The sequence below is a fragment of the Amborella trichopoda genome, chromosome 11, assembly GCF_054954075.1.
Source record: "Amborella trichopoda isolate Santa Cruz 75 chromosome 11, AtrichopodaSantaCruz75HAP2 v2.0, whole genome shotgun sequence".
NCBI lineage: Eukaryota > Viridiplantae > Streptophyta > Magnoliopsida > Amborellales > Amborellaceae > Amborella > Amborella trichopoda.
Window position 1 is genome coordinate 48175667 of NC_142346.1, and position 27952 is coordinate 48203618.

The following is a 27952-nucleotide window of genomic DNA, read 5'->3' on the forward strand; positions in this document are numbered from 1 at the left end:
TAATGTATTATGTTATGCATTTTTAGACCGTCAACTTTCAAGATTTTCAAGTTTTCATAGATTTGGCGATCTACACTATTTTTGAAGCTTTAAACTTTATATATAAAAATGAAAATATATTTTAAGGCTATCACAAAAATTTTCAATATTGAAACAACATTTCTCGACACTATTTGAAGGCAAGCTCTAATTTGATTGTTTAGAACCTAGGCTCTACACAAACAGCACCCTATTTTAAATGAAACAGATTTATCATTTGAAATTTTTTGCAGTTTGGTGTACCAACTTTTGATCAAAACCTTGACCGATTTTCAAAAGAGTATGGATGAATTTCAACCATAATGTAGACAAAGTCAAAGGTTCTACACTCCCATGGGAGCATCTTGGAGGGGTTCAGTTCCTCAGGTCTATCTTGGAGCATTCTGGGGACCCCAAAATTTCGGAATGTTACCTTGTCAACCATGTGATTATGTTAAAAATAAAAAATAAAAGAAAGAAAGAAAAATAACAAGAGAAAAAATAGCACACACTTTGGAAGTTCCTAAAAAGAATAACATCCTCATATTCAACGAGGACAATCCTATCCTTGGATGATTAGATCCAAGTGCTGAGGAGCTCAAAATCCAATTTTTGTTTTTGTTCGGGAGTACTTACCTAGTGATTCTAATGTGGATCACACAATTTCAGATTAAAAATATCCTCTTAAGTAGGTTTTTAATTGAGAGAGTAAATGTATAGTATGTTCCCTCAGGAGCATAGCATACATGCTCTTAGACAAAACTTGGCCTAAATTGTTTGGATATTCTACATGTGTTCCAGCTGATTCAGGAGGAGGAAAAAGAGCCAACTTCTGCCTTAACTTACTGATGTGGGAATTGAGGGTTGTCATCCCATTATCCAGGGGAAAATTGTTTCATGCGTTCTACATATGCGGTCCAGAAAGTGTAAAGCATCTATCTTAAAGATGGATGCAAGTAGATGTTCCATCTAAAAACAATGGAAACATACGGTCCAAATGTTTTCTTACTAGAATTATTATTTTTAATTTTTTTATTTATTCATATTCATGATCTCCATGTTAGAGATTACATGTCTTTAAAAATTAAGTCTTAAAATCCATCTCAAAAACAGATTTATTAAGAAACCCGTATTTCTACATATGCGGGCTTGGCCGCATAGAAACCGGGTCCTTACCTAGGCGACCAAACTAAATTGTGGACAAATTTTGTCACAGACAGTGGTATCAGCATAGGGTGTTTTATTGTATTTGACATTCTCAGCTCATCATTTGAATTTCAATTCCCATTCTTCTTTCTCTCTAGTACTTCAAGCAAGTCTAAAACAAGTCTTATGCCACACCCAAGCGTATCCAAAAGAAAAATAAAAGATACAAAACAAGATTGAACCTAAAACCTCTGAGATGATGCCAAGAGATTGCCACAATTAACTTTTTGGGCTGAGTAGAGTACCACAATCATACTGAGTGCCCCCTTGCAAACCCCCAAAGAAAAGCAACAAAACAACAAGTACAATCAGCTTCAATGGAGAAAAGGAGGGCTTTACTAGCAAGCCCACTAAATAGGTCTGGCTAGCCATCCTTATAACTCTCATCTTCCTTTCCTTTACATATCTCTCTAAAGCCATGCTGATCCTAACCCTAGTTTGATCCTCGCTCTCCTCGTGGCACCCACGCATGGCTAACCCTAGGCACCGTCCTAGCACGACAGAGTCTTCGAGCCCTACTGCACATCCTTGACCAGTGTATGGTCCCATAGCATGCATTGCGTCTCCAGCTAAGGTTACTGAGTGTTTGTGCAACGTCCTTACCAAGAGTTCCCATGGGGACCGAGCCCGATATTGTGTAAGGCTCAAACAACTTTGGTCACAACTTTTAACCATTTCGGTTATCTCGTCTGGAAATTTGGAAATGGCTCCAAGTGCTGCCTCTTTGATGAGTTTGGGCTCCTTTGAAATCTCGCAATCTGTTTGATACAGTTTGAATGGTTAGGCGGCAATGATGTAAGAAGAATAGGGGGATGGTTTGGTGTTTTATTTATATTTTTATCTTTATATGTGAGGGTGATTTTATATTTTTGTTCTAGGGTGCATTTTGGTCTAATAAGGATGAGGATCTTAAACTTTCTCTTAACGTCCAGGTAGAGATGCTTTCTTTAAATCCGTTGGCTCTTTCTTTTACCCAAAAAAAAAAGTCCAGTCAGCATAAACTTTGCCACATCTTATAGTGAATTTTGAAATAGTCGACCCCAAATCATTGGGATAAGGCTTGGATGATGATGATCTTTTGGGGGCATTTTAGTTATCTGACCACATGAATGAGTTGTATATTGCTAGTGGGCTCTCATGACTTGATGAAATCGACTGTACACTAACACTTTTGAGATTAACACTAGAGACATTTAGTAGTTTTTGCAATTTTTTTTTCTGTTCGTTGCCTTTAAATCTAGCAGATATCTGCTGAAATGGAGTATTAGAGCTGAAAACCCGTGTAGTTTTCCAATTTTCACCCAATGATGGTTTAACTTGGGGCATGGCTTCATATGTCTCCTTATTTAAGCGAAATTCTGGTTGATCACTGAGACTTTTCTTTGCAGCCATTATGCACCTGAGGTTTTTGTGGGCATTCACTCGAAAGCTTTACATTTCTTACCTTGAGGAACCCATGCCCTGCTTATGAACCAATGAACCAAGTTGTGGTTGACTGGGAGCCTCCCAACGACCATGCGATCATTCTTTAGTCGGATTATTTGATTCCCGATACAATGCCCCTTGCCTGAATAACTTGTGAATCCCCTTATAGCAGCAAAGGAATCAAAGCATGGATTTCTCAATCCTAATGACTTTGCAACTGCTGAGTTAACTCCATCACAGCCTAGTACAACCTGATGCAGGTGACATCATAGGAACAATCGATGTTTTAAAGTCCAGACTGGCCATTGAACAGGAAAAGAAAGTAAAAAACAAGAAACAGTCTGAGAGAAATAGTGGTTTTACTACCTGTAATTGAAGTTGTTATTGAGAAAAGAAAATTGGTTTAATATGTGTCCTTAACTGTAACGTATCAAGAATATAAAAAAAGAAAAGAAAATATTTTCTTTTTTTTTTGGTTTAGGGCGGGGTAAGTTTTGTTGGGCTTTTATTAGCTTTTGTGGTGTTGTTTAAGAAATGTATGCCATGATTTGAGCACATGACATGGTAGTAAGGGCCATTATGGTCCAATCAATGGTTAGGATGGTGATGGAGAGCGAGTGGGACCCATGAAACATGCTATGACTTCTAAACCAGTGATTAAAGAGTCAGACTCAGCTCCAATTCAACAAAGCTTGATCTTAGTCCACCCCCTTTGACTCAGGCAAGTTTGAATCGGATCAAGCAACTTTATTTAGAAAAATTTGAAAATGATGAATAGAACGGGAAACCCTTGCGATTCCGGGGTTTTCCAGCCCACAATCACTTCGCTCCCAATCTAAGCTGCCGACTCAAACGAGTCCCTAGACGACCACGTGGTTTTTCTGACACTCTTCCACCCTATCTCTTATCACTATCTAATCCCTTGATTGGATGGTGATCCTCATTGCTATATATTCATGTAGTCATATAATGCTAGTGTCTTTTCCCCTTCTTTCTCTTTTTTTTTTTTTTGGGATTGTCTATAAAGAGATTATTTATTTTTGCACAATGAGGTCACAACTATTTTTAATCATTAGATATCAAATTGGATGGCTTGGGGTGAGTCACGGAGTCCGATCATTTTTTTTGGAATTGTATCTAATCAATGACAATCTTACAACTACCTATTTTGAAGTCTAAAGGGCAATAATGAATGTGATCTTTTTGTACAAAAGATAAATGGTATCTTTATAAACAATCATTTTTTTTTTTTTGTAGATAATTGTCCTTTCATTTTCTCTCTCTTTTTTTTTTTTTTTGGTTGATCATACACTTTCCCTGTCACATTTACTATATTTTAGTGACTTCTATTAAATTTTTTGTTTTACGTATTTATTTATTTATTAGGGCAAGGACTTTTCATGGAAGATTACCTTGGCTGAGATTGTGGTCCCATTCTCAAGATGAACAGCTGAATGAGAAAATGGAGAGATTGTAACCCCAACAACTTTGCAATTGAAACGGATGGTTTCAGGTGGCAATGATTCTCCTAGGGTTTCCATGAGGTCACTCCTTTTCAGACAACGTACCTCATCTCTCCTGTCAATTGGCAACAATTAGCCAATTCTGTTATTTATATTTAGATTCATGGGCTTTTTAGTATTTCTTACTCTGAATTCTCAAGGAGATATTGTTTTTTCTTAAAATTTTTCGGAATTTGATTTCAAAAAAATGTGTTGCCTCTTATCTATTCTTTCTTCCTCATGGTTTCGCCATGAGATCAAGCCCAAGGGATTTCTGAAAATCTCTTTAGAAAAACAGGAAAAAGAATTATGAAATAATTCGTACAAAGTGAAATATCTTAGGATGTTTTGCAGGAATACCTTGCATACTGATTACTAAGATGCCTTTGAAAATTTGGGAAAGGTTTAATGTTCTCTGAAATTCCTAATTCTTGTGCATATTTAAAAAACACAAATGAGCAAAATTTATGTAGTAACTCATTTATGGCTCATCACTATCTAACGTGTATCAGATAACTACAGTCGTCCAATAGTATTTGAACTATTATTATTATTCTTATTTACAAATCATGTTTACCTCAAATTTGGGTCGTGTGCATCTTTAACCATCACGTACCCAAAAAGAGAAAGAGGAAAATAATTATAAAAATATGAAGGTATCTTTATGCCCTTGAAATATTTGTATGGGTATTTTGATCATTTTTATTACTATATTATTTATTTTATATTTTTAAGCGTACCTCATAGCAGCATATGCCCTAAATATTTGAGGTAATTTTGATATGTAGAAAAATATGTAATTGCTGGGCTGTTCAACTGAAGTATTGTAGGAATTTTTCGATAACTATTTTTCTGTCTTTTTCTAAAACAAAAGACTTTGGAAACTGAGCTATGTTTGAAGTGATGTTGAAATTTTTTGAAACTTTTTTGTCTTTTCATAAAACAAATGTTTTAAGGTAATTGTGCCTTGATCATGAGAGTATTTTTTAAAGGGATTATCTATAAAGAGACCATTTGATTTTTGTATAAAGAGATCACAACTATTTTTATACAATAAATGTTAAATTGGATGGCTTTGGGTGAGTCATGAAGCTCGATATTTTTTTTTTTTTTAAACTTTATGTCTAATCAATGACACTCTTACAACTACTTATTTTGAAATCTGAAATATAAGAATAATTATAACTTCTTTGTGCGAAAAATAAATGGGGTATCTTTGTAGACAGACCCTTTTTAAAAAGTTGTATACATGTGAGAGGAGATATACCCAATAGGAATTGATCGTTGTCGACCTTCTTCAAAACAAACGTCGGTCACTCTGATTCAAGAGAAAATATGAGATAAAGGTGAGTTGCCAGTGTAATCATTCCTCTACATAACGTCTCACCCTCCATTCCCATTGATAACATGTCAAGGAAAAGAAAAAAAAAAACCCAAAATAATAATAATAATAATAATAATAATATCAATATAGTGTTTAGGTGCGTCCAGGGACTCGATTTTGGATCAAAATTTTGAATCCACCTCCCAACGACTTTAGATAAAGAATTTTGCGGTTCACGATCTTGGATTTGAAGGGAAAAAAAGAGAAAAAGTACTTAGCTTTAAAAATGGCCTATTTTTTACTTTTTTTTTGAATTGTTAATTTAATTTTAATTCTTCAAAAATTGTTGATTCTCAAAACTACTATGTTATGGAAATTTAAATTTTTCATTGATTTGAGATGGAATAGATTTACGACGATTTGGTATGTGTTTGGGGTCCTAAAACCTTTGAAAATTACGGTAGATGTAAGAGTCAGCCGACCAAAATACTTTTCCATGAAATAATATAACAAATATTTCCCTCCCTGACTATGGTGTCCAAATATTAAAAGGGTATGGTTTGGATGGGGCTGAGGCCATAAACAATCAACTTAAGGCGTGCTTTCAAATAGTATCAAAAGATGCCCTTTCATAATCAAAATTCATTATGATGGATTGAAATTTTATTTTTATTTCTAATTATGAAATTTCTAGTTTAAAAAATAATTTATGTTGAACAAATCTATGAACACTTAAAAATCTAGAGAGTTGACGGTCTAGATAATGCATCTCCTTCATATCTCTAGCACTCCGTCTCTCTTTTGGTCTCGCTCTTCCGTTTTCTTCTCCGTCACTCGATTTTCTCCAAATCGAGTGGGAGAAGAGTGGAGAGGGTGAGAGAGAGCCTGAGAGAGGCGAGTGAAAGTCAAAGATACCATAAAAAGGCCGCAACCAGGTACTGGTCCCGTCTAAACAAAGTCCTAAGGGGATGGAGAGAGAAGGAAAAACATGGAGAGAAAGAAGTATGCAGGTATTGATATTGAAGAGAGAGTGCATTAACAAAATTTAGAGAGAACGTCCAAGAGATAGAAAGTACGTATGTATTGGTATTGATTTGTGTCTTAGTGTTTCACCAACACCAAGAGCATCAAGGGCACGCCAACCGTTGGTCCACATTGCCAGTGCTGCCCCTTCTGACCTCAACAACTCTCCTCTCTCTAAAACCAGGCTCTTCACTCCATGCCTTCAACAAATTCAGAAGAAAAAGAGAGACGTTAAAAAAGAGCCCTTCTCACAATAAAAACGACATTAAAAAAGGGCGTGGTTTTGTGTAAGGCCGAGGCTCTAAACAAACAAAGTAAAACGCACCTTCAGATAGTGTCAAAAGATGATCATGAAAATATTTGTAACGGCCTGAAAGTTTATTTTTGCCTTTAAATATAAAATTTAAAGCTTCAAAAATAATGTAGATCGAGCACATCTTAAAGATCTTAAAAATTGACTGATCGAAAATACATTATAAGATACATTATTTTCAAGACTTAAAATCCATTTTGTCTCCGGTCATGCATCTTGAGATCGAAATGACCAAAATGAGGATTTTTGGGAATCGAAACAACCTCTTCTAATGAAATTTTTGAAGTACCCCTTAATTTGATTGTTTAGGGCCTCGCCCTTATATAAACTTTTTCCTTAAAAAAAATTACAAATTCGAAAGTAATATTCTTAAAAAGTGAAAAAAAGAAAGAAATTAAGCGAGTTTCCATTTGAGCACACTCATGCATGTACTCAATATGCTTCAATTTGTATTAACATGTAATTTTATGGAAAAGGGAAGACCTGTGAAGACCGAGGGCGGTGGCGAGGCCTATGATTCCTCCTCCCACAATTACTATTTCCTCCTCCATGTAACTCATCTTCTTTCTCTCTCTAGACCAACAACCTCTTATATTCTCTCTCTAAACAGCCCAATCTCTTTTCTCTCTTCTACTTGTACTCCAATGTATCTATATATCCATGCTATAATCTATTGTTTCTCTCTCTCTAACCTATCCTTTGATTGGTCACTCTCTCTCTCTAAAAATGCCACATATACCTTATTGATATATTTGTGAAATTGTATAAAATGAGACCATTAACTTCCATGCCCAAGGGTCACATATATTCAAGCCGTCTGATGTAAAAAATAGGTATTTGGAGTGTATTCTCTCTTGGCATATCATCCGGAAAATAAAATAAAATAAAAAATTTCAATATCTGATTTAGAGCAGCCAATGACACATCTCAGCCGCCCGATTTTACATCTTATAACGAGAAAGCATTTGTGACCGAAATTAAATAGAGTTATTATATACTTTCCCTTTATATATAATGCGATTTGTATAGAGCCGAGGCTCTAAACAATCAAAATAAAGTCCACCTTCAAATAGTGTCGATAAATGTGGTTTCAATACTGGAAATCTTTTTGATAACCTTAAAATATATTTTTGTATTTAATTACAACATTTAAAGCTTAAAAAAAGGTGTAGATCGAGTACATTTATGAAAACTTGAAAATCTTAAAAATTGATGGTCCAAAAATGCATTGCAAGATGCACTGTTTCTAAAACTTGAAATCCATTTTTTTTTTTCTCATGTTCATGCATCTTGATGTTCAGATGATCAATTTGAATATATTTGGGCATCAAAACAACATCTTCTAGTGAAATTTTTGAGGTGGGCTCTAATTTGATTGTTTAGAGCCTCGGCTCTATATAAATATTTTCTATATATAAACCTTTTGTAAATGTTTAAAAAATGGAAAAGTATAGATGGGATGTTTAGATTTTTAAATTTTAATTTTTACCTATTTTTAATTATTCCAATTCATGACTATGATCGTATGGTTTGAATTAAATATAAAGGAAAAGATAGAATGTTAAATAGTTTATCTTTTAGATAATTGATTTTCACAAATTTCTCAAAAATAATAGCTTCTTATATGATTTAAGAACTCCATTATATGCCAAGCTTTGACCTCGTGGTTCATGGCATGTGTTAGTTACAAATCATTTTGATTTTTCAAATTGTGTAGGCTACCCTGTGTATTTTTCGTTATGTAACTTGTGAGAGACATTTATTTTTTTATAGAAAGAAGACATAATCATTATTAATCATTAGATATCAAATTGAGTTGTTGAAAATGTGTCATTATTTGAGCGTAAAATCTAAAATATAATTTCTAGAACGTTGTGACACTTTTATATATTACATTTTACATCAAATGGTTAAAAATGAAAAAAACTAAATGGTCTCATATAGTGTACAATCCCTATTTTTCTCTTCTGCTTCTTACTCTTTATTCATTTTTATTCATTATTTTTCATTATGGTCCGATCTTTTGCAAATTGCAGTGCGTGGTCCTTGGTCGCCTTAAGCATGCCGTAATCATGCCTGTTTTGGTTATTCTCACGCATTGGGGTTTGTTTGGTTAGATTTGTTATTACTTGAGGACATATAACATTTCTTGATAGTTGGGTGTAATTCTAGTATGGTCCGGCTACTCAAAACCTGACTCATTCACACATAATTTAGTATGTCTGACAAGTGTTATTAGGATTGGACCAGCCACTGAACTTGTGGGGGCTCTAGTTTATCAAAATAGGCTCGACAACTGGTCGAACTAGTTTGATGGGATTTTTAAAATGAAAATAGTAGTTTTAAAAAAAATCATATATTAAAAAATAAAAATAGAAAAAAAAAAAAAGCTGCCCACTTTGTTTGATTTGTTGAACCGTCGAAACCGGTCAATCAGCTCGGCTAAAATTTGTAGGGCATTAACGTTGGATGATTTTTTTTACCAAATCTGATTTTTTTTTCAGTACCAAACCGACCAATACACCAATTGTGGATCCGACTGGTTGGACTACCAGTCCATTTCGGTCTTGATAAGTATGGGTCCGGCTAGCCCTCACTCGACGGATCCAGAACCGATGATCAAACAATAATTGCCTCTATTGGGATAAAGTTCAAGAAAAACAAAAGCCTGTATTAGGATCTACCATGGACATTTTGACATGCGACCTTTTTACAAGGATTTTCCTAATAGGGCGGCAGTCCTTGTATGTGGTCCTCCTTTGTTTCACATCTTTCAGGTGACCTCCCATCTTTTGCGTTCCCATAGCCATGTCCCTCTAATTCGCTAATGAAAACTCTCTCTCTCTTTGAAAATTGACAAATGCTCTTTTTCTTTTTTTAGAAAATTTATACAACGAATCGATTTACTTTTCATGCAAAAAGGTCACGATCATCATTGACTCTGTGAGATTTGAAATGGGGTGGTTGATGATGTGTCATTGTTTGCGCACAAAGTTTAAAACAAAAAATCTCGAATGTTGTGACACACTTTCATCTATTGAATTTCACATCTAATGACTAAAAATCATTGTGATCACTTTGTACAAAAAAACAAATGATCTCATAGTATATAATATCTTATTTTTTAATTACTGTATGCAAACATTTAATAATATCAACTGGTTGTAGTAAATACAACAAGCATAACAAAGTTTCATCTCCTTTATCATCATTCCACACAATCTTTAAACAATCTTGACAACCTTTTAATCATGTGATTGTCTACAAAAGATCATTTATCTTTTGTACATGAAGGTTACAATTATTCTCACACATTAGATTTCAATGGCTTGGGGTGAGTCAAAAAGTTCAATATTTCATTTTCTTGAAACTTTGTGTTTATTCAATTTTGAAATTTAAGAGACAAAAATGATCGTGACCTCTATTTACAAAAGATTAATTGTTTCTTTATGGATAATCCCTTTAATTATTTTTTCCATTCACAATTAGCAATGTATCCTTTTCCACTCCATTCTTGTTATGCCATAATGATGATATTTATTAAATCCCCACCACCACTTAGATAATAAGGCAACAAACCTTTCTCTTTCCCTTAGTGATAATACTTTTTCCATGCAACTCAATAATTCTTTTTTTTGTTTTTTTTTTGTTGATATGTTAATAGTGGGAATGGAGGGTGAGGCACAACTAAATGAAATTTATTTTTTTGTCTTTTTTGTGTTGATATGTTAATAGTGGGAATGGAGGGTGAGGCACAACTAAATGAAATTTATTTTGCTTCTCAGTGTTTTCCTAGGAAGATTGAATGGAGTAGTTCAAATGAAGACCCTTATCGAATCTTCTTAGCTATTATATATCCATACTTCAAATCTAACCTTTTATATCTCCATGCATGTAGGGAGCGAAGATTCCCACCCCCGTTGAGAGAAGGTCACAAAGTGATAAAAATTGTTTTTAAAGAAGTCATTTATCTTTTGTACATGAAGGTCATAATTATTTGCACTCATTAGATTTCAAATTGAAATGCTTGGGATGAGTCATGAAGTCCAAGAATATTTTTTGTAAAACTTTGTGTCTATTCAATGACACTCTTACCGCCACCCATTTTAAATGTTAAGGGACAAAAATGATTGTTAATGGAGTGTATGCACGATAAAACGGGAGCAGGTAGAAAGGATGACACATGTTACAATCTCATTTAATCGAAGTTATAGTCACTGGGAGCACGTGGGATAACCACAAAGGAAACTCAGGTGCCTTATGATAATGGCATTTGGTCTTTTCTAACTACTTCTAGCGAGTTTAGGCGGGAAAATTTGAAGTTAAATAGTTAAAAAAACAACCTTAAGTCACTAACAAAGATTGATCCAATTAGTCATTTTTGCTGATAAAAAAGAATAAAATCTCAATTCTTCTAGTTCAAGACCAAGTTCGCTAAATTATATTCAAGTTAATTTGAATGGCTTCACTGAGGGTACAACCCTTAATAGAGGCGGGATTCGTGCCGCCGACACCATTAATTGGAAAAAGGCTATGATAATGATGATGAAGATATTCAAATTGATTTAAAACACTAAATAAATCTAGTTTTACTTTTTTTTTTTTTCTTTCCAAGTTAAGAGTGGGAATGGAGCGTCCGACGGTACATTGAGATTCCTTTCCCCTTAACCACCCGGGCCATTCCCTCTGGTTTTGATTCAATTTATAACTAAAATTGCACCCTTGCCTTTGTGGTGGTCCTGCATTAGAAAATCTATGCATTTTCTAGTCCAGAGGTAGAAATCGAATTTGAGATGTATTGTTGCTACCAGCAACGGCTAACTGCCGGGTTCCTAAAGAAAATCTATACAAATAATGAACATCATTTGAAATTCACAAAGATTTTTATGGCCTTCTTGGTTTTTATAATCTCTAAGATGGGTGTAAAGAGAGTTCCACAATCATATGTAGTGTCAGTACGCTCACTCCCAAACAAAACCAACATCATATTTCGTAAGAACACCTTCATTAAAGGAGAGGAGGCCTTAACCAATAAGCCTATCAAGTAAGTTTGGCTAGCCATCCTTAGCACCCTCATCTTCCTTTTCTTCACATACTTCTCCATTGCTAAGCATATTGCCTCTCTAGCTTGCCTCTCAATCTCTTCTCGAGATTCACGTATGGCTAGGCCGACACACCGGCCTAGCACGATTGCATCTTTGAGGCCGACAGAGCAACCCTAACCCATGTATGGTCCCATAGCATGCAAGGCATCTCCAGCCAAAGTGACAGTGCCTTTGTGCCATTTACTTAGCAAGAGCTCAGGTGGATGCCTGAACCTGTATTGGGTCAGGCTCAATGAACTCAAGTCACAGTTCTTAACCATTGTGATAATTTCCTCTGGGAAATAGGCTCCAGCCTCCATAGCTGCCTTTCTTATGAGAACAGGGTCCTTTGAGATTTCAAAATCTATTCATACATTCGGATGGTTAGGCCGACATACGGAGGATTTTCTTTTCGTCTCCCCACATACATATTAACTATATGCATGAGGAGATATAGGCATTTCGACAACCTGAGCTGCCTAATGTCTCACGGGCCCGAAATAATGGTGGCATCACAAAAGTACTCCACTAAAATAACCGGCTGTTGAAGGGGCTCAGGGTCGTTAGATTAAGATGAAACGGCCTAGGATCCTACACACATAATTAATGTGTGTGCTCGGGGAGAATAGCAAGCAACAATATGCTAGTAATGGTACTCAGCATAATGCAATAAGAACATTTGTAGTTTTATTATGGGGAGCATCTCAATCATCTTGTTTCATTGGTGAATGGTATATTTGCCTTGTTCTGTAACTTAATAAAGAGAAAATATAGGAAAAGAGCCTGAGCTTAATTGGTCAGCACCTGATAATTTGCAAGGCTACGTCCTAGACTCAATTCCTACCAAGGGTAGAGGCCTTTTCCCAACTGACTCATCAAAAAAAAATAAAAAAATAAAAAATATACAATAAGACTTTCTATTTTTTTGTACGAAAAAGTCACAATCATCACTAGCTATTAGATATGAAATTCAGTAGATTGGGGTGTGCTATTGACTGTGCTCAAAATCTGACATAGTTTTTTTTCAAACTTCTAAACAAATGACACTAGTAATCTGATTTCACATACTAGAAATGATTGTAATTATCTTGTACCAAAAAAAAAAATTGTCTATATTATATAATCCATTTGCAAATGCAATGACTTTCACATCAGAAGTCCCTTTTTATTATAATTACCTCCTAAAGATATAGGTTTATATAATATAACACCATTTACTTTTGGTAAAACGAGGTCATAGTAGTATGTGGCCATCAGATGTCTCATCCTTGGGCTAAATTTTTTCTTTTGAACTGAAAATCTAACAGGCACTTGATTTCAAATCATAACAGCCAAGAATAATTGAACCTATATTTTTACAAATGACAAATGGTCTTATAGGATCTTCTAAATATATTTAATCTTACTGTTTATTACCTCGAGTAGGTTATGAACCAGTGGACCAAGTTGTGATTTATTGGTATCCTCCCCAATACAATTTGAGTACTTGTTACTCTGCTGCTTTTGTTACCAAAATCATGGCCCTTGCCTGGATAGGTGGTGACTACCCTTATTCTCCCCATGGAATCAAAACTTGGAGCTCTAACTCCCAATGACTCTGCAACTATGGAATTAACACCATCGCATCCAACTACAACCTGGATATAAGTAAGACCAAGCAAAACTAGTAGTTCAAGTACAAGAAATGAAGTTTTAATTTTTTTTTTTTAAAAGAATGTTGGCAAACTCGGGCAGTTCAAATCGGTCACTGGCAGTTTCCTATTTGATTGGTTTTGGTGATGAGGCCAGATATTTAAAATTTTTTTTTTAAAAATCAAATAAAATCCCAAAAATAAGAGATTTATTTGTAATGTATTTTTGAATGTTTTTTATCATTTTGGCAAAAATTGAAAAGTGTTTTGGCCATTAGTACTCATTTTTAAATTTTCCCATGTTTTTTGAAAAATTTTAAAAATACCATTGGGCACAAATTGAATTTTTTTTTTTTAATGTATGTTTTTTTTAACTTCATTTGGATGTGCTTTGTTTAATCATGCTTTGAATACATTTTTCATAATTTTTAAATTTTTTTGTATTTTTTTAAATATTTTTTTACTAGCTGGGACTTGCCCAGTTAGGCTTGGTTTATTGGGTACTCGATACATGCCCATGGCCAGTTTCCAAGGCCGGTTCAATTTTTGTACACCAAAAAAAAAATTCCAAATTATTTATATGGAGTAGAGTCGCATTTAGGGAAACATATAGCCAAAAGATTATAAGATGTTCGACCCATGGCATATTCTACATTCACTCCCAGCCAAAACCCTATTTAGGATCTCAAATTTAGAGCAAAACCTCCTCAACCTTGCGCCCAAGCTTTTTCCTTGAACAAATGAAAAAATTTTCCCGACAATTTATACGTGCTCGAAGAAAATAGCATCCTAAGATTCAATAGATAGTATACAAATTTTCTTTTGACAAATTTAAATGTTGAGAAACTCAGCATATTTTTCTTTATTTTTTCTTGCTAAATATGCCATTTTTCCGAGCGTGTAAGTGTGCAGTGTGCTCTCTCAAGATCGCTTTTTGTTTCATGATATTTATTATTAAAGAAAAAATAGTCTCATCCGCTTATTTAAAAAACGACGGGTCGGAACAGAATCTCCTAATCCAACCTAGATGCTGGTCACCCCATTCCAGTTCTACGTATATATAAGAAAGCGGCTGGGCCGAGAAGGGAACCGACAGTTATGCATAGTAAAATGACGGTTGAAACTGTTGATTCGCCAATCTAGACTGGTTTTTGGCATGTTCACTGTATTTTCATGTTTTCTCTTTGGTTTACTATTTTATTCGTACAATAAGACGGTGATTCAGACTGTTGATTCGTCAATCCGGACCGATTTGTGGGGTGCTCGATCCGGGTCACCAATCTGTTTTTTAAATCACTACCCTGATCCATATGGTCACAACAACAACATGAGCATCTACCAAATAAATGGATTTGACGGTATCGAGGAGCAATGAGAAATATCGATGAACTAAAGACAATTGATGGGCCCACTCTCACAATCACCTTCCTACTCAGTGATGGAATGTTGACAACCTCCGGATCATGTTGTTATCGTGAACATGTGGGTCAAATTATATGGGCCCTTGAGTTTATGGGCCGTAGATTTAAATGCTAATGTCTATGTTCTTTAATTTTTACATTGAACTCCTTGCCTATTACCCACCGTTATCTTACGAAAAAGCTCCCTGTCTTGTCCAATGGTTGAGATTTCACAAAACTTAAGTGGAAAATTTGATACGTTGTCATAAAAAGACGTCTTGAATTCCATTCCTATATCATGAGGAAAATAAAAGAAACTCTGTTAGAGTATATACCTTGGAGTATATTGTAGTCCCATCATCAAGATGAACAATGGGAAAAGAATTTGGAGAAATTTGGACATCAATTGCTCTACAATTGAAGCGGATGGCATCAAGTGGCAATGCATGTGCTAGGGTTTCCATTAGATCACTTCTTTTAAGACAACGCGCCTCTTCTTCCCTGCCAATTGCGCAGCAAATCACCTAATTTCATTTTTAAACATAATTCATATGCTTTGTAGAGTTTAGATTCTTAGGGAAATCATAAACTAACATAACCTTTTTATTTTTTCGTCTGAGCTTGATTGAGTAAAAGAATGATATCGAATTCGGGCAGTCAATCCCAAATAGTCGAGGACAACACTCAAATAATGATGATGATGATAAGATGAGAACAATGACCTTCGATACAAAAAGACTATGATATGCCTAGCCACTAGACGTGACATGGGGTGGCTGGGAGTATAACAACAATTGTGTATAAAAAAATAATTTTCAAATTTTGTGCAAATAAGTGATACACATCAATGGTTCACTCTTTTTTTTATAATATATTTTATATCCCTAGATTATTTTTCCTTTTTTTTTTATTTTTTATTTTTTATTTTTATTTTTATTTTTATTTTTAATTCGGTCTAACTAGTTTGACTCGTAGGAGTGCAATTTTGACTGGACCAACTCCTAACTAGTTCAATAGCCAACTTGATTATGATAATGCTAATTATCGTCTAACCCGATGGAGCTCTTTATATCAATTAGAAGCATTACATATAGGGAAGGTTGTGTTTCTAGCCCCCTCACATACATAGTATATGTGACCCCTAGTCTCAGCCATCAGATCTGAATACATGGCTAAAATAGCTTGAGTCGCAATCAGATCTGAATACATGGCTAAGATAGCTTGAGTCGCAATGTCACAAACTGACTTTTAACAATCAGATATTGATCGAACATATTAGATATTTTTATTTTCAATTTTTATTCTATAAATCATTTTAAAAGCAAAATTTGGAGAATGCATAGATACGACAAGGGCACACATGATAAAATAATAATAAAATATTTTCATTGTTAAAAAATTATCAGAATACTCCTGAAAATTTCAAGGGCATTTTGGTTATTTATTTTTATAAAAAATATTACTTTTTTAGTTTTTCTAGGTTCACCCTAATTTTATGATTGGAAGCCCAAACTTTCATTGAAAAATAATTTGTAAAAAAAAAAAAGAAAAAGAAAAGGTAAATAAAACAGTGTTTAGCGTGACATTAGGGTATGAACAATGGTAGCCATTCGATTCACATCGAGCTGCTAAAAAGTGGGGTCACCGAAGTTATATGTTGTTGGGGTCTCATATAAACATTTCTCATATATATATATATATATATATATATATATATATATGGAAAAATCTTTCTAACGCTTATAGGCCAAAATAAACATTGATTTTACCTACCCTCATCACCGTCCAAAATTCTTTGTACGATCTCATACCGTTGGATCTCTCCAAGACAACGCTCTTAATACCAACCCTTCATCAATTAAAATCTATAGCAACAACAAGAGAAATTCAAAGCAAAAAAAGTACACCATCACGAAAGGGATTGTATACAATGAGCGTATTCATTTTTTTTTACGAGGAGATCACAATTACTCTCAATCATTAAATGTCAAATTAGACGGCTCAGGATGTTTTTTGAAAAAAAAATATTTTAAACTTGGGCGCAGTTGGCATACGGATGCATCTGTTGAAGAGGTAAGATGCACCGCCAAATTTTATCATGATATATAATTTTGATATAAAATGTTCTTAAGATTATCTCAAAATCTATTGTTATATTTAATTATAAAATTTTAAATTTTAAAAATAATTAAAATTAAGTACATCTATAAACATACGAAAATCTTGAAAATAAGCGGTATAGATAATATGTGGTAAAATGTACTATTTTTAAGACTTAAAATCTTGTTATTTTTTTTGATCATATATCTCGATGTCAAGATGGTCGATCAAAGGGTACCTTTTCCAATTGATTTTTGAGGTGCACCCATAGTTCTACATTATATGGTTGCATCCTCATATAAACTTTTTCCTTTAAACTTTGAGTCTAGTGACATGCTCACAATTACTTGAACTGAAATCTACTACTTGAAATGAAATCTAAATATATCGAAACTACACAGGTTTCACATACACACTCAATCTCCTCGTGCTCTATCAAATGTCCATCTAATCTCCCTCTCTCTAGTATTTCAAAACTTCGATTAGTGGGATACCCATTTATCCATGTCAATAGCTGGATCAGTATCTAGAATTATATTAAAAAATAAATAAAATAGAAATAAAAATTAAAATATAAATTTATAGGGTGGAAGTTAAGAAGGGATCTAAAAACTATCAAATAAGCATAAGAAAAAATATATGCAGGGGAAGGATTCTTATTTGGATCTGAGATAAAAAAATCGCTGGGTTTTAAAACAGGAAACTAAACAAGTTTGTGACGAGGATTTTCACGTCTCACCCTCTCTATCTCTGTCAAATACCCGTTCTCTCTCTCTCTCTCTCTATGGAAAAGTAAACAAGTTTCATGTCTCCCCTCTTTGTCAAATAACCATCCAATTTCTCTCTCTTTTGAGAAATATTAGAAACCAAACAAGTTTCATCTTTCATGATTAAAGTTAAAAAAAAGAAAAGAAAATCATGTCTCCTCTATTCCTACTGCCAAAATACGCATTCGATCGCATATACTTCGATTTATTTTGATAGATTGCTCAATTTGTTTTGATAAATTGCTTAAATTTGAAAGAGTTAATTGAGAGTAAGGGAAAGGGAAGAACCTGTGCAGAGCGAGGGCTGTGGCGAGCCCTATGATTCCTCCACCCACGATCACTGTCTCTACCTCTTCCAACCAACTCAACTCTCTCTAACCCACCTCTCTTTCTCTCTCCTCTCTCCTCTCTAACCCACCTCTCTTTCTCTCTCCTCTCTCCTCTCTAACCCACCTCTCTTTTTCTATCCTCTCCTCTCTAACCCACCTCTCTTTTTCTATTCTCTCTCCTCTCTCACCAACCTACCTCTCTTTCTCTCTCCTCTCTCACTAACCACCTCTCTTTGTCTCTCCTCTCTCTCTCCTCATTGATGTGATCTCTCTCTCTCACCATTGATCTGACATATCACTTTTTCTCTCGTTGATCTTTATGATCTCTCACGTCTAACTGATTGGCATTTTTTTCACTCTAGAGCGTATATTATGCTCCTCTAGGAGCAAGCTATTCATTTACTTCCTCGTATGACTGATCGACATTTTTCTCACTATAGAGCGTATATTATGCTCCTCTAGGAGCATGCTATTCATTTACTCTCTTGTTTATAAAACCTATTCGGGAGGTTTTTATCAAGGGTGTGATTTACATGAGGTTGCAATTTTAAACAACCCAATTAAATCGTACATCTAAATTTTGTCATAATTATAATTTTAATATCCAAAACATTTTATTATAATGGAAATGTAAGCCACAACGTGAAACAGAGGCATTGGGGGTGCTTCCACTCTCACCCCAACCCCTTTCCCAAATTGGCAATATTCTCTGGTAATATGATACTGAGCCTTTCAAAATAACAATATGTCTATGATTAATGATTTGTACCACTTCTACAATATGGCCAAGAGAGTTCCACAATCATATTGAGCATGACTGAACTGTTTCCCAAACAAAACGAACAAAACAACTTGGATGGCCAGTTTCAACACAGGTGATATCGGCTTTACCAGCAAGCCACTAAGGTAAGTTTGACTAGACATCCTTAGCACCCTCATCTTCCTTTCTTTCACATACTTTTCAATTGCTGAGCTTATAGCCTCTCTGGTTTGCCTGTCATTCTCTTTTCGAGCTTTGCGCATGGCTGACCCGATGCACCGGCTTAGCACGATCGAATCTTCTAGGCCTAGCGAGCAACCTTGACCCAGATATGGTCCCATGGCATGCATGGCGTCTCCAGCCAGAGTGACTGTGCCTTTGTGCCAACTTTTTCGCATCAGCTCCCATGGTGGCCGGAACCTAAACCGAGTGAGGCTCAATGAAATTGGATCACTTTGCTTAACCATTTCGATTATTCCCTCTGGGAAATCATTAATGGTTTCGAGAGCCAGCTTTTTTATGAGCACAGGATCCTTCGAATTATCGGAATCTGCTCAATTGTACATACAAATCATCAGCTGTCGGAAGCATTTTTGCGAGGACTGAGGAGAGATCATCTTGTTTTCCGAAAGTATCACAAATGTAATATAGAAAACATTAAAACATGAAATATACAGTAGTGTACTTATTTCTTTTGACCGAATTCGAAAGATCCCATTGAAACGCACATGATCATGAATCGGAATAGTTTAAAATGATAAATAGTTGACAAATTAGCTGTATTTTTTTTTTATATAAATTTCTGTTTTGTAATTCCATGAAATGGCCTTTGAACTAAAATTTAAGTAGATTTGCACCTGCAACATTTGGTAAGAGAGTTTGGGTCAAGGCTTTTCAAATCTTAGGCTTATGGAATTATTTCTTCTTTGCCTAATCAATAAGGTTCCAAATTTTACTACGCAACTAAGATGGCTTATCAAGCCCATAACACCTTATAAAGGCCCTACTTTTTTAGTGAAATATAGCATGTAATTTGTTGTGTTCTGATACTACTTGTTGTGCTTTGATATCACTTGTTGTGCTATGATACCACTTGTTGTGTGTGGAAGCTCTAAACTCGATGTGTTGATTTTTGGTAAATAAAATACACATCACAAGAATACAAAGATTTACATAGGTCACTCTAAAAGGGTTACATCCATGAGCACGACAATCAGAAATCCACTATACCAATGAAAATTACATCAAAGATTTTAAAACAAACCTCGACAAAAACACAATCGAGCACACTCTTTTAAACCACTCTCCCTTCTTTCTCTTTACTTTTGGCAATCATTACCGATAATACCAGATAGAGACTTGAGAGCAACGATAAACTCACTTTCTCTCTAACTAAAAGAGAAGATCTCTTCTCTAGGAGGAAATCACATCTTATGCACAGGATGATCTACCTTTATTTCTCCCTAGAGTAACCACCATTCCCATATGGTGACCCAAATCGAGCACACGAATTTTTAACACTTTCATCCCATATATATATTTAGGAATCCACACAAAATAGGAAACTTCCTATTGATATAACATATATCTCAAAAGACCAACAAATAAATCCAAGAGTCCTAATCTTTTTGTATTTCTATTTCTTTTAAGAACTTATCAATATCAATCTCAATGTGAATATCTCAATCCCACAAAATTTGGAAATATCTCACTCCTACAAAATATGGGAATTTCTTAATCAATCCCATAAAATAGGGAATTTCTTTATGTTGGTGTTTAGATAGCACCAAATCCAACATAATTATCTTATTCATAATAAAGCTTCTATCAATCCAACATAATTATCTTATTCTTGCCCTATCTTATATGGGTTTTTTTTTTTTTTTTTTGAAGATTTATTAAAATGTTTGACTAACTATTTGATATTTTACCTTTTTTTAAAAAAAATTAATTTCAATATACACAGCAAAGGACACTAATCATGAGTCATAATAGTTGAACGTCAGCAGTATTTTGATAAATAGATAAAATATTTAATATTTGATAGTTTAGGTGATATTGATACTTTTTCATTTTTCCCCTTTTTCTTTAATATTAAAAACATCTAATTGCAAATTCATTACCTTGAGGAACCCTAATGGGGCTCATGAACCAGTAGACCAAGTTGTGGTTGATTGGAAGCCTCCCAAATACAATTTTATCAGTCCTAAATAGGAAATTTTGGTTCTCAAAATTGTGTCCATCTCCTGCATAAGTAGTAAGCCCCCTAATCCCTATTCGGGAATCAATCCTTGGAGCCTCCATTCCCAATGCCTTCGCAATTATGGAACTGACACCTTCGCAACCGACTACAACCTGTCTAAGGAGAGAGAAGGCAATGATTTAAATGTAGAGATGTATATGATATAAAGAGGTCACAATAATTCTATTAAGTTAGATTTGAAATTCAGTGGTTTGAAAATGTCTGTATAAAGTTTTAATTTTTTTTTTTTTTAAACCTTGTGAAGCCTCCATATTTTTTGGATTTGACATATGATAACTATGAGTGATTGTAATATCATTGTATTAAAGATAAGTAGTATTGTTATATACAACCTTAAAAAAGAAATTACATGAAAACTCAAGAAGGTTATATAGAGAAATATCTTTTGAAGGGAATATTGTATATCTATCTCGATGGGCTTTTTTTTGGTGTTTTATCCATTTTTTACATGAATAGGTGCAACACGGGGCTGAATCTTCGCAAATTGTAGTAGGTATAGACATCTTTTTCAAAAGCAAAAATTTTATTTAAGATGTCAACCTTATGATATAGATTTTAGGTGCACCACAGATCCACCCGAAAAGGTTGTTCTGACCTACATTTGATCATCTGGGACCTAAGATGTTTGGATATAAAAAGAAAAAGAATTTAAATTCCTAAAATAGTATACATTGTCATACATTATCCAGGCCATCCACTTTCAAATTTTCAAAATTCTTATAGATCTGCTCGATCTACTTTCTTTTTGGAGATTTAAATTTTATAATCAGGGTTGAAAACAGATGTCGAGGTCATCGTAAGTGCTTTCAGCACCAAAGTTGCATCGATTAGCAATATTTAGAGGTGTGGTTGACACCATATAGAAACTGCTCCTTTTTCAAGAAATGTAGTTACTGAGAACTAAGTGTGTGATCTAGTTCCTAGTAAGAGATCTAGAGTGTATGGCTTCTCTTTAAGGGAGGCTTATATTTTTGCATACATAATGTTTATCTTTCAAATAAAAAAAAAAAGAAAAATGCTCCCTAGGAGCATAGAGTCCATTTACTGCTCCAGATAAAAATCTCAGATAGAAGTACTTTTAGGACCCCAAATTTTGGGGTTTATTTTCCTCATGGGATCACCCTTCAGAAAACAAAAAGAATGAAAAGAAGGCTTTATATGTGCTTGAATAACTGAACAACTTAAGCTAGGATCGAACAAAGACTCCCTGATTTCTGGACAGTTAGATTTAAGTGCTTGGAAACGCAATTTCAAAATTTTCTTGTTAATTACTCATTTAATGATTTCAACATGGATCCTAAAATTTCAATCCAAAGTATCCTCATAAGTAATTCGTTACTAGAGTAATGAGATTGTACACAATGAGACCATTTATTTTTGATACAAGGTGGTCACAATTACTTACAACCATTGGATGTGAAATTTGATAGCTTAGTATGCTACAATTTTTGAAAAAATTTCTTTTGAAGTTTGAGCTTGATCAATGATAAATGTTACCACCCAATTTCACACCCAATTGTCAGGATTAATTGCCAAAGGTAAATAGTCTCATTCTATGCTTTTCCATAACTAATATCGTGGTGAAATAGTAACCTTTTTATTTGAAAATTACCCTTGATCTTATTGTTGTGCCATCATCTAGGTGAAGAATGGAATCAGAACTTGGAGAAATCTCGACACCGATTGCTCTGCAATTAAAGCGGATGGTTCCGGGTGGTAACTCATATGCTAGAGTTTCCATAAGATCACTCCTTTTCATACATCGCATCTCTTCTTTCCTACCAATTCAAAAGACAAAATAATAAATTTTCTTTGCATTTAGGTTTATTATATAGTTTTTATTTTTATTAAAATCATAGTAAAAGAATAACAAGTTTGAATCAGACCCAGCCAAGTCAAACCAGAACCAGATCTCTTTTAGCTTGAGTCCCTCATTCAATCGAGACGCGAACCTTTTTTTTTGTGGTTTTTTTTTCTTGAAAATTGTTTCATGCGGGTTGGACCGCATTTCTATATATGGTCCAGAAAGTGTAAAGCATCCATCTTAAAGATGGATACAAATAGGTGTTCCATCTAAAAACAATGGCAACAACTAATGATCCAAATGTTTTTGTACTAGAAATATTATTTTTAGTTTTTAAAGTTTATTTATTTATTCATATTTATAATCTCCATATTAAATATTATCTGTCTTTAAAAATTGAATCTTAAAATCCATCTCAAAAATAGAGAAGGAGGAGGGGGGAGGGGGGGGGGGGGGGGGGGGGGTAATATTAGTTTTAGGATGATCATATGTATCTAACCTAAGTTAAATATTTTAAAACAAAACTTTAAATATCTCTAGAGGTTATTTATGTGAGCCATGAAATTACCCATGAGGTATTATAGTCATTTTGGCTTGCAAACCGAAAAGAGAAGATTGAAATATGGCATTAAGTGCATCACCGTCCATTCCTTGTGGTTGACAGTTGCGGATATACCATACCCGGATGAATGTCATGTCCCTATAGTTAATCGCCGTTGTCTGTCCTCGATAATGGACGGCTGATGTTTCTATGGTGCATGACATTCCATAGATGAATGTGTATGAAATACTCCCCATTCTGTTTCTTTAGTAGGTTTTGTATACGATGCTAGTATTTGGTTTTCCTATAGCTTACAAGCACTGCCCGAACGGTCATATATCAAGAACTAATAGTCGGGTTGTGTCCTTCCTCCACTCAAGTGTTCACAATATCGGTCGGTTCAACTAGGAACCGGGCACTGGTTGGTTCCGGTTTTAGTTGATTTTGGTGATCTGGTTGGATATTTAAAAAAAAAAAAAATCAAAAATAAATATATAAAATCCCATAAAATAAGGAATTTGTTTGTAATGCGTCTTTGAATGTTTTTATCATTTTGGCAAATATTAGAAAGTCATGAATGCTTATATTTACATTTTCCCATCTTTTTTAAAAAAATTAAAAAATACTCTTAAGCACAAATTGATTTTTTAAAGTCCATTCTTTCACTAATTTTCAATTTCATTAGGATGTGCTTTGTTTAATCATGCTTTAAATATCTTTTTCATATTTTTAAATTTTATGTTTTATTTTTTATTTTTTAAAAAAGCACTTTTTTTGTCCTATCAGCACTTGCCAGGTTAGGACGGTTAAAGACCGGTTTGATTTTTTGACCATTCATATACTATTACACTGGAATACTTTGAGTGGAAAAGTAGCAATCCCAACTATCGATTACTGACATCTAACGGTTGAGAAGGGGCTAGCAAAATGTAGGAACACTAATGCGAGCATATAATACTTTCCCTCTGTTAGCTAATCTAAGTAAAAGCTTTGTATGTTTGTTAAAGAAGACGTACCCGCAAGGCGTTGATTGTTGCCTACCATCTCGAAGTGAAACCTGTGTCATTCTGTTTCAGAGATTGATTACAAAGTAGAATAACTGAAAATAATCATTTTGTAAATGGTCAAATCACTTCGAAAAAAATCATTAAAATGGTTAAATAAGATCATTCTACTAAAGTACCTCATCATATTTTTCTTTTAAAAAAATACCTATTCAGATTTGAATAAATGAATAGTAACAGGCAATTGGATGATTTGGCTTTGGCCCTACTTGTTCCAAATTTCAAATTTGAAACAATAGATATTAAAAAAGGGTGTGTTTTGCATAAGATTGCAATATTAAATAATCCAATTAAGCCGTACCTATAAATTTTATCATAAATGTAATGTTGGTGTGAAAACTTCTTAGGAATGGCTTGAGAAACTATTTTCATCTCTAGTTATAGGATTTAGACTTTAAAATTGTTCAAATCAAGTAGACCTATATGTTGTGTGTGAAAGGTTTAATCCCGACGGGTTGATTTTTGGCAAATAAAGTGAGAGAAATAAAGTATGAAACATATATCATAAGAACACAAAGATTTTCGTCGTTCGGCCCAAAAGAGCTACATCCATGGGCATGACAAATTGAAATCCATTTATACCAATGAAAATTACATCATAGATTTTGGGACATAGAGTTTCCTCTCTAACCCTCGACAAAACCCAGTTGGGTAAACATTTTTAAACTACTCTCCCTTCTTTCCCAACAACACCAGATAGAGACATGAGAGCGCAAGAGCAACGGAAAACTGACTTTCTCTCTAACTAAAAGGTGAACCACCCAAAATCTCTATGGAAACTACTTATCTACCAGAAACAAACCTCTCAATCTTTAGAGTCTACAAGAAGCACTATCGCAATATTTTTATCCATAATAAATTATCTTCTCACTAAGAGGAAACCTTCAGAGTCTACAAAAGGCACTGTCGCAATATTTCTATCCATAATAAATTCTCTTTTCTTTAAGAGGAAACCTTGCATCTCATGCACAAGAGGCCCTGCCCCTGTCTCTCTCTAGAGAAAACCTTCATTCCCATATGATGACCAAAATAGAGCATATTAATTCTCTGCACTTTCATCCCATATATAAGATTAAAAAGCCACATTAAATATGCAACTTCCTATAGATGTTACATATATCTCAATACCAAGAGATATATCCAAGAGTCTTAATATTTTTGGATTTCTATTTTTTTAAGTAAACTTATCAAATATAATATCAATCCGTATTTACCAGCGAACGAAGTGTAGTCCATCTTAGTGTAGTCTCGAGTTACATAAAATGGGATTTCATTATGTGGGTAATTTTGGATAGCACTAAATCCATCTCCACCTTAATATCAAAATTGTCTGTGCCAACGTCCATTGGATAACTTTAAAAATTCTTCATCTTTTTCCACATAAATGTCTTCATCATTCTTGTAGAAAAATAGTATTTGCCATCAAATTTTTCTATGTGGAACCTTGCATTTGAAATCTTTATTGTTATACCACTTGTTGTCCGTGGAAGCAGTAGTCCTCACATGTTGATTTTTGGCCCTAGAAGGGCTACATCCACGGGCACGATAAAATTATATCATAGATTTTAGAACATAGAATTACCTCTCTAACCCTCGACAAAACCCATAGTGCAAACCTTTTTAAACAACTATTCCTTTTTTCTCTTTACTTCTGGCAACCATTACTAACAATCTCCATGGGAACTATTTCTCTACTAAAAACAAACATCTCAATCTTTTCTGTCCATAAGAAGTTCTTTTCTCTCTAAGAGGATACCACTATCGCAATGTTTCTATTCATAAGAAGCTATCTTTTCTCTAAGAGATTTCCTCCCATATATATATATATATATATATATATATATATATATATATATATATATATATATATATATATATATATATATATATATATATATATATATATATATATAACACTTTATTTAATGGTTTATAATTTATAAGTAATCTAGGAACTCCTCTTTCTTTTTCAGCATTTTTATTAACATAAAAAGCTGCACAACTCCAAGGTGAAGAACTTGGTCGTATGAGCTTTCTGTGTAGGAGTTCTGCTATTTCTTTTCGACACATTTCCAATAAAACAGTATTCATTTGTATTGGCCTAGCTTTGGTAGGGATTTGGCTTTCAGTAAAGTTTGATTCATATGGTAAGCTTATACTATGTTTTTTCCTATCCCAAAAAGCATTAGGATGTTCACTACAGATTGATGTTTCTATTTGGTTTTGTATTGATTGAATGTTTTGTTGTATTGAAGGCGTTTGTATTTGTTCTTCAATTACTTTGTATTTGACTTCCTGTTTAAGTGTACAAAGAAAATTTTCTTTGTCTTGTAATTGGCTTTTGACATTATTCAATTCTTTTAATTTAGGTTTATGTATGAAGTTGAAATGTATTGGAATATTTTGAATTGTTGATGACATTCCTGTTTCATCTATGGTTATAGGATACAACAATGTTAGGAATGGAACTCCTAGAATTACTGATTGACTTAATCCTTTAACCATGATAAATGGTGTATCAATACATTGGTGATTATTACATACAGAGGCGTTGGATAATTTATATTTGATAAATAATCTACTGCCATCTCCTGTATTTAATATTTGAGTAGTTTTATCAAAATATTTTGAAGGTACAAGTCCTTCATTTATACAATTGAGGTCAGCTCCTGAGTCTATGAGAGCTGATGTTTCAAAACTATAATTTTTGGCAACAATGATTTTCACTTGGACAAACCATTTTTGTATAACTATTTTATTTATCAAATTAACTGAAGGAATTGGTATTGTTATTTCTTTTGAAGATTCAATAGTCTCTATTGGATCAATAGTCTCTATTGGATCAATAGTCTCTATTGGATCAATAGTCTCTATTGGATTATCAGTGATCAAATTATTAAATTCTATTTCGTCTGTCTCAGAATCCTGTTGAGACATTTGTTGTAATTCTAATATTTGAATTCTTCCTTTCAATTGTACTATTTCAGTTTTTATTTCTTTAATCTCTTTTTTGAGATCAGAGATTGTAGGTTCTTTTTGAGAAGTATGTTGATCACTTACTCTTTTGATAATAGCAGAGAAATTATATTCATCTGGATTTTTGATAATAGGTGATTTTGATTTATTTTTGGTAATATTGATAAATTGAGTAATGATAGCTCTTTTCTCATCAGGATCAGTTTTTTTATCTATAATATCTAGAATAAAATTATCTTCCTGAGTAAGTGTATGAACATTATGTTGGGGTAATGGACACTTACAATCCTCTGAGGATTCTGTATTGGTTTCAATAGAAGAATTATCTGTTCCTATAAAATCAAGGTCGTTACTATCTATGTCTTCTGTATAAGATCCACTAGAAGTAGAAGTGGAAGAGGAAGAATCGTAGGAAATTATAT

General features: G+C 33.9%; 2 protein-coding genes across 20 annotated transcripts in view; both read right to left on the minus strand.

The window, feature by feature from the left end:
- Nucleotides 1-1287: 1287 nt before the first annotated feature.
- Nucleotides 1288-18414, minus strand: LOC18427804 (monooxygenase 1). Of its 10 annotated transcripts, none has more exons than XM_088851250.1 (8): nucleotides 18082-18411; nucleotides 15262-15427; nucleotides 13312-13532; nucleotides 6552-6698; nucleotides 5419-5469; nucleotides 4062-4227; nucleotides 2669-2900; nucleotides 1288-1982 (listed from the first exon to the last, which is right to left on the minus strand). In XM_088851250.1, the coding sequence occupies exons 2-8, from the start codon at nucleotides 15388-15390 to the stop codon at nucleotides 1444-1446; spliced, it is 1485 nt and encodes a 494-aa protein (XP_088707376.1). In that variant the 5' UTR covers nucleotides 15391-15427; nucleotides 18082-18411; the 3' UTR covers nucleotides 1288-1443. The 10 variants fall into 10 exon arrangements, 8 of the variants coding, with proteins under 8 accessions (XP_088707376.1, XP_020518943.1, XP_088707378.1 ...); XM_020663284.2 differs by having other exon boundaries at nucleotides 15262-15450; nucleotides 18082-18262; XR_016043835.1 differs by lacking the exon at nucleotides 4062-4227.
- A 438-nt stretch (nucleotides 18415-18852) lies between these two features.
- The window catches only part of LOC18427805 (monooxygenase 1), a 32717-nt gene continuing 23617 nt past the window's right edge, over nucleotides 18853-27952 (minus strand). For 4 of the 10 annotated variants that reach the window (XM_088851265.1, XM_088851266.1, XM_088851262.1 and 1 more), the window contains 4 exons: nucleotides 24507-24547; nucleotides 22758-22923; nucleotides 21006-21237; nucleotides 18853-19432 (listed from right to left, as the gene is read on the minus strand). In XM_088851265.1, coding sequence (XP_088707391.1) covers nucleotides 18897-19432; nucleotides 21006-21237; nucleotides 22758-22913 — 924 coding nt within the window. In that variant the 5' untranslated portion in view covers nucleotides 22914-22923; nucleotides 24507-24547 and the 3' untranslated portion in view covers nucleotides 18853-18896. Of the gene's footprint in view, nucleotides 19433-21005; nucleotides 21238-22757; nucleotides 22924-24506; nucleotides 24558-27952 lie in introns of all 10 variants that reach the window. The other 6 variants (XM_088851259.1, XM_088851261.1, XM_088851257.1 and 3 more) reach the window with 3 other exon arrangements.

Excerpts from the sequence above, each read along its gene's own strand:
- LOC18427804 (XM_088851250.1), bottom strand. The coding sequence starts at position 15,390 with ATGGAAACCCTAGCACATGCATTGCCACTTGATGCCATCCGCTTCAAT. Across the intron at positions 13,533-15,261 it reads GGACTACAATATACTCCAAG|GTTGTAGTTGGATGCGATGG; the intron begins GTATATACTCTA and ends ACTTATATCCAG. Across the intron at positions 4,228-5,418 it reads CAACGATCAATTCCTATTGG|GAGAGATGAGGTACGTTGTC; the intron begins GTATATCTCCTC and ends GCCAATTGACAG.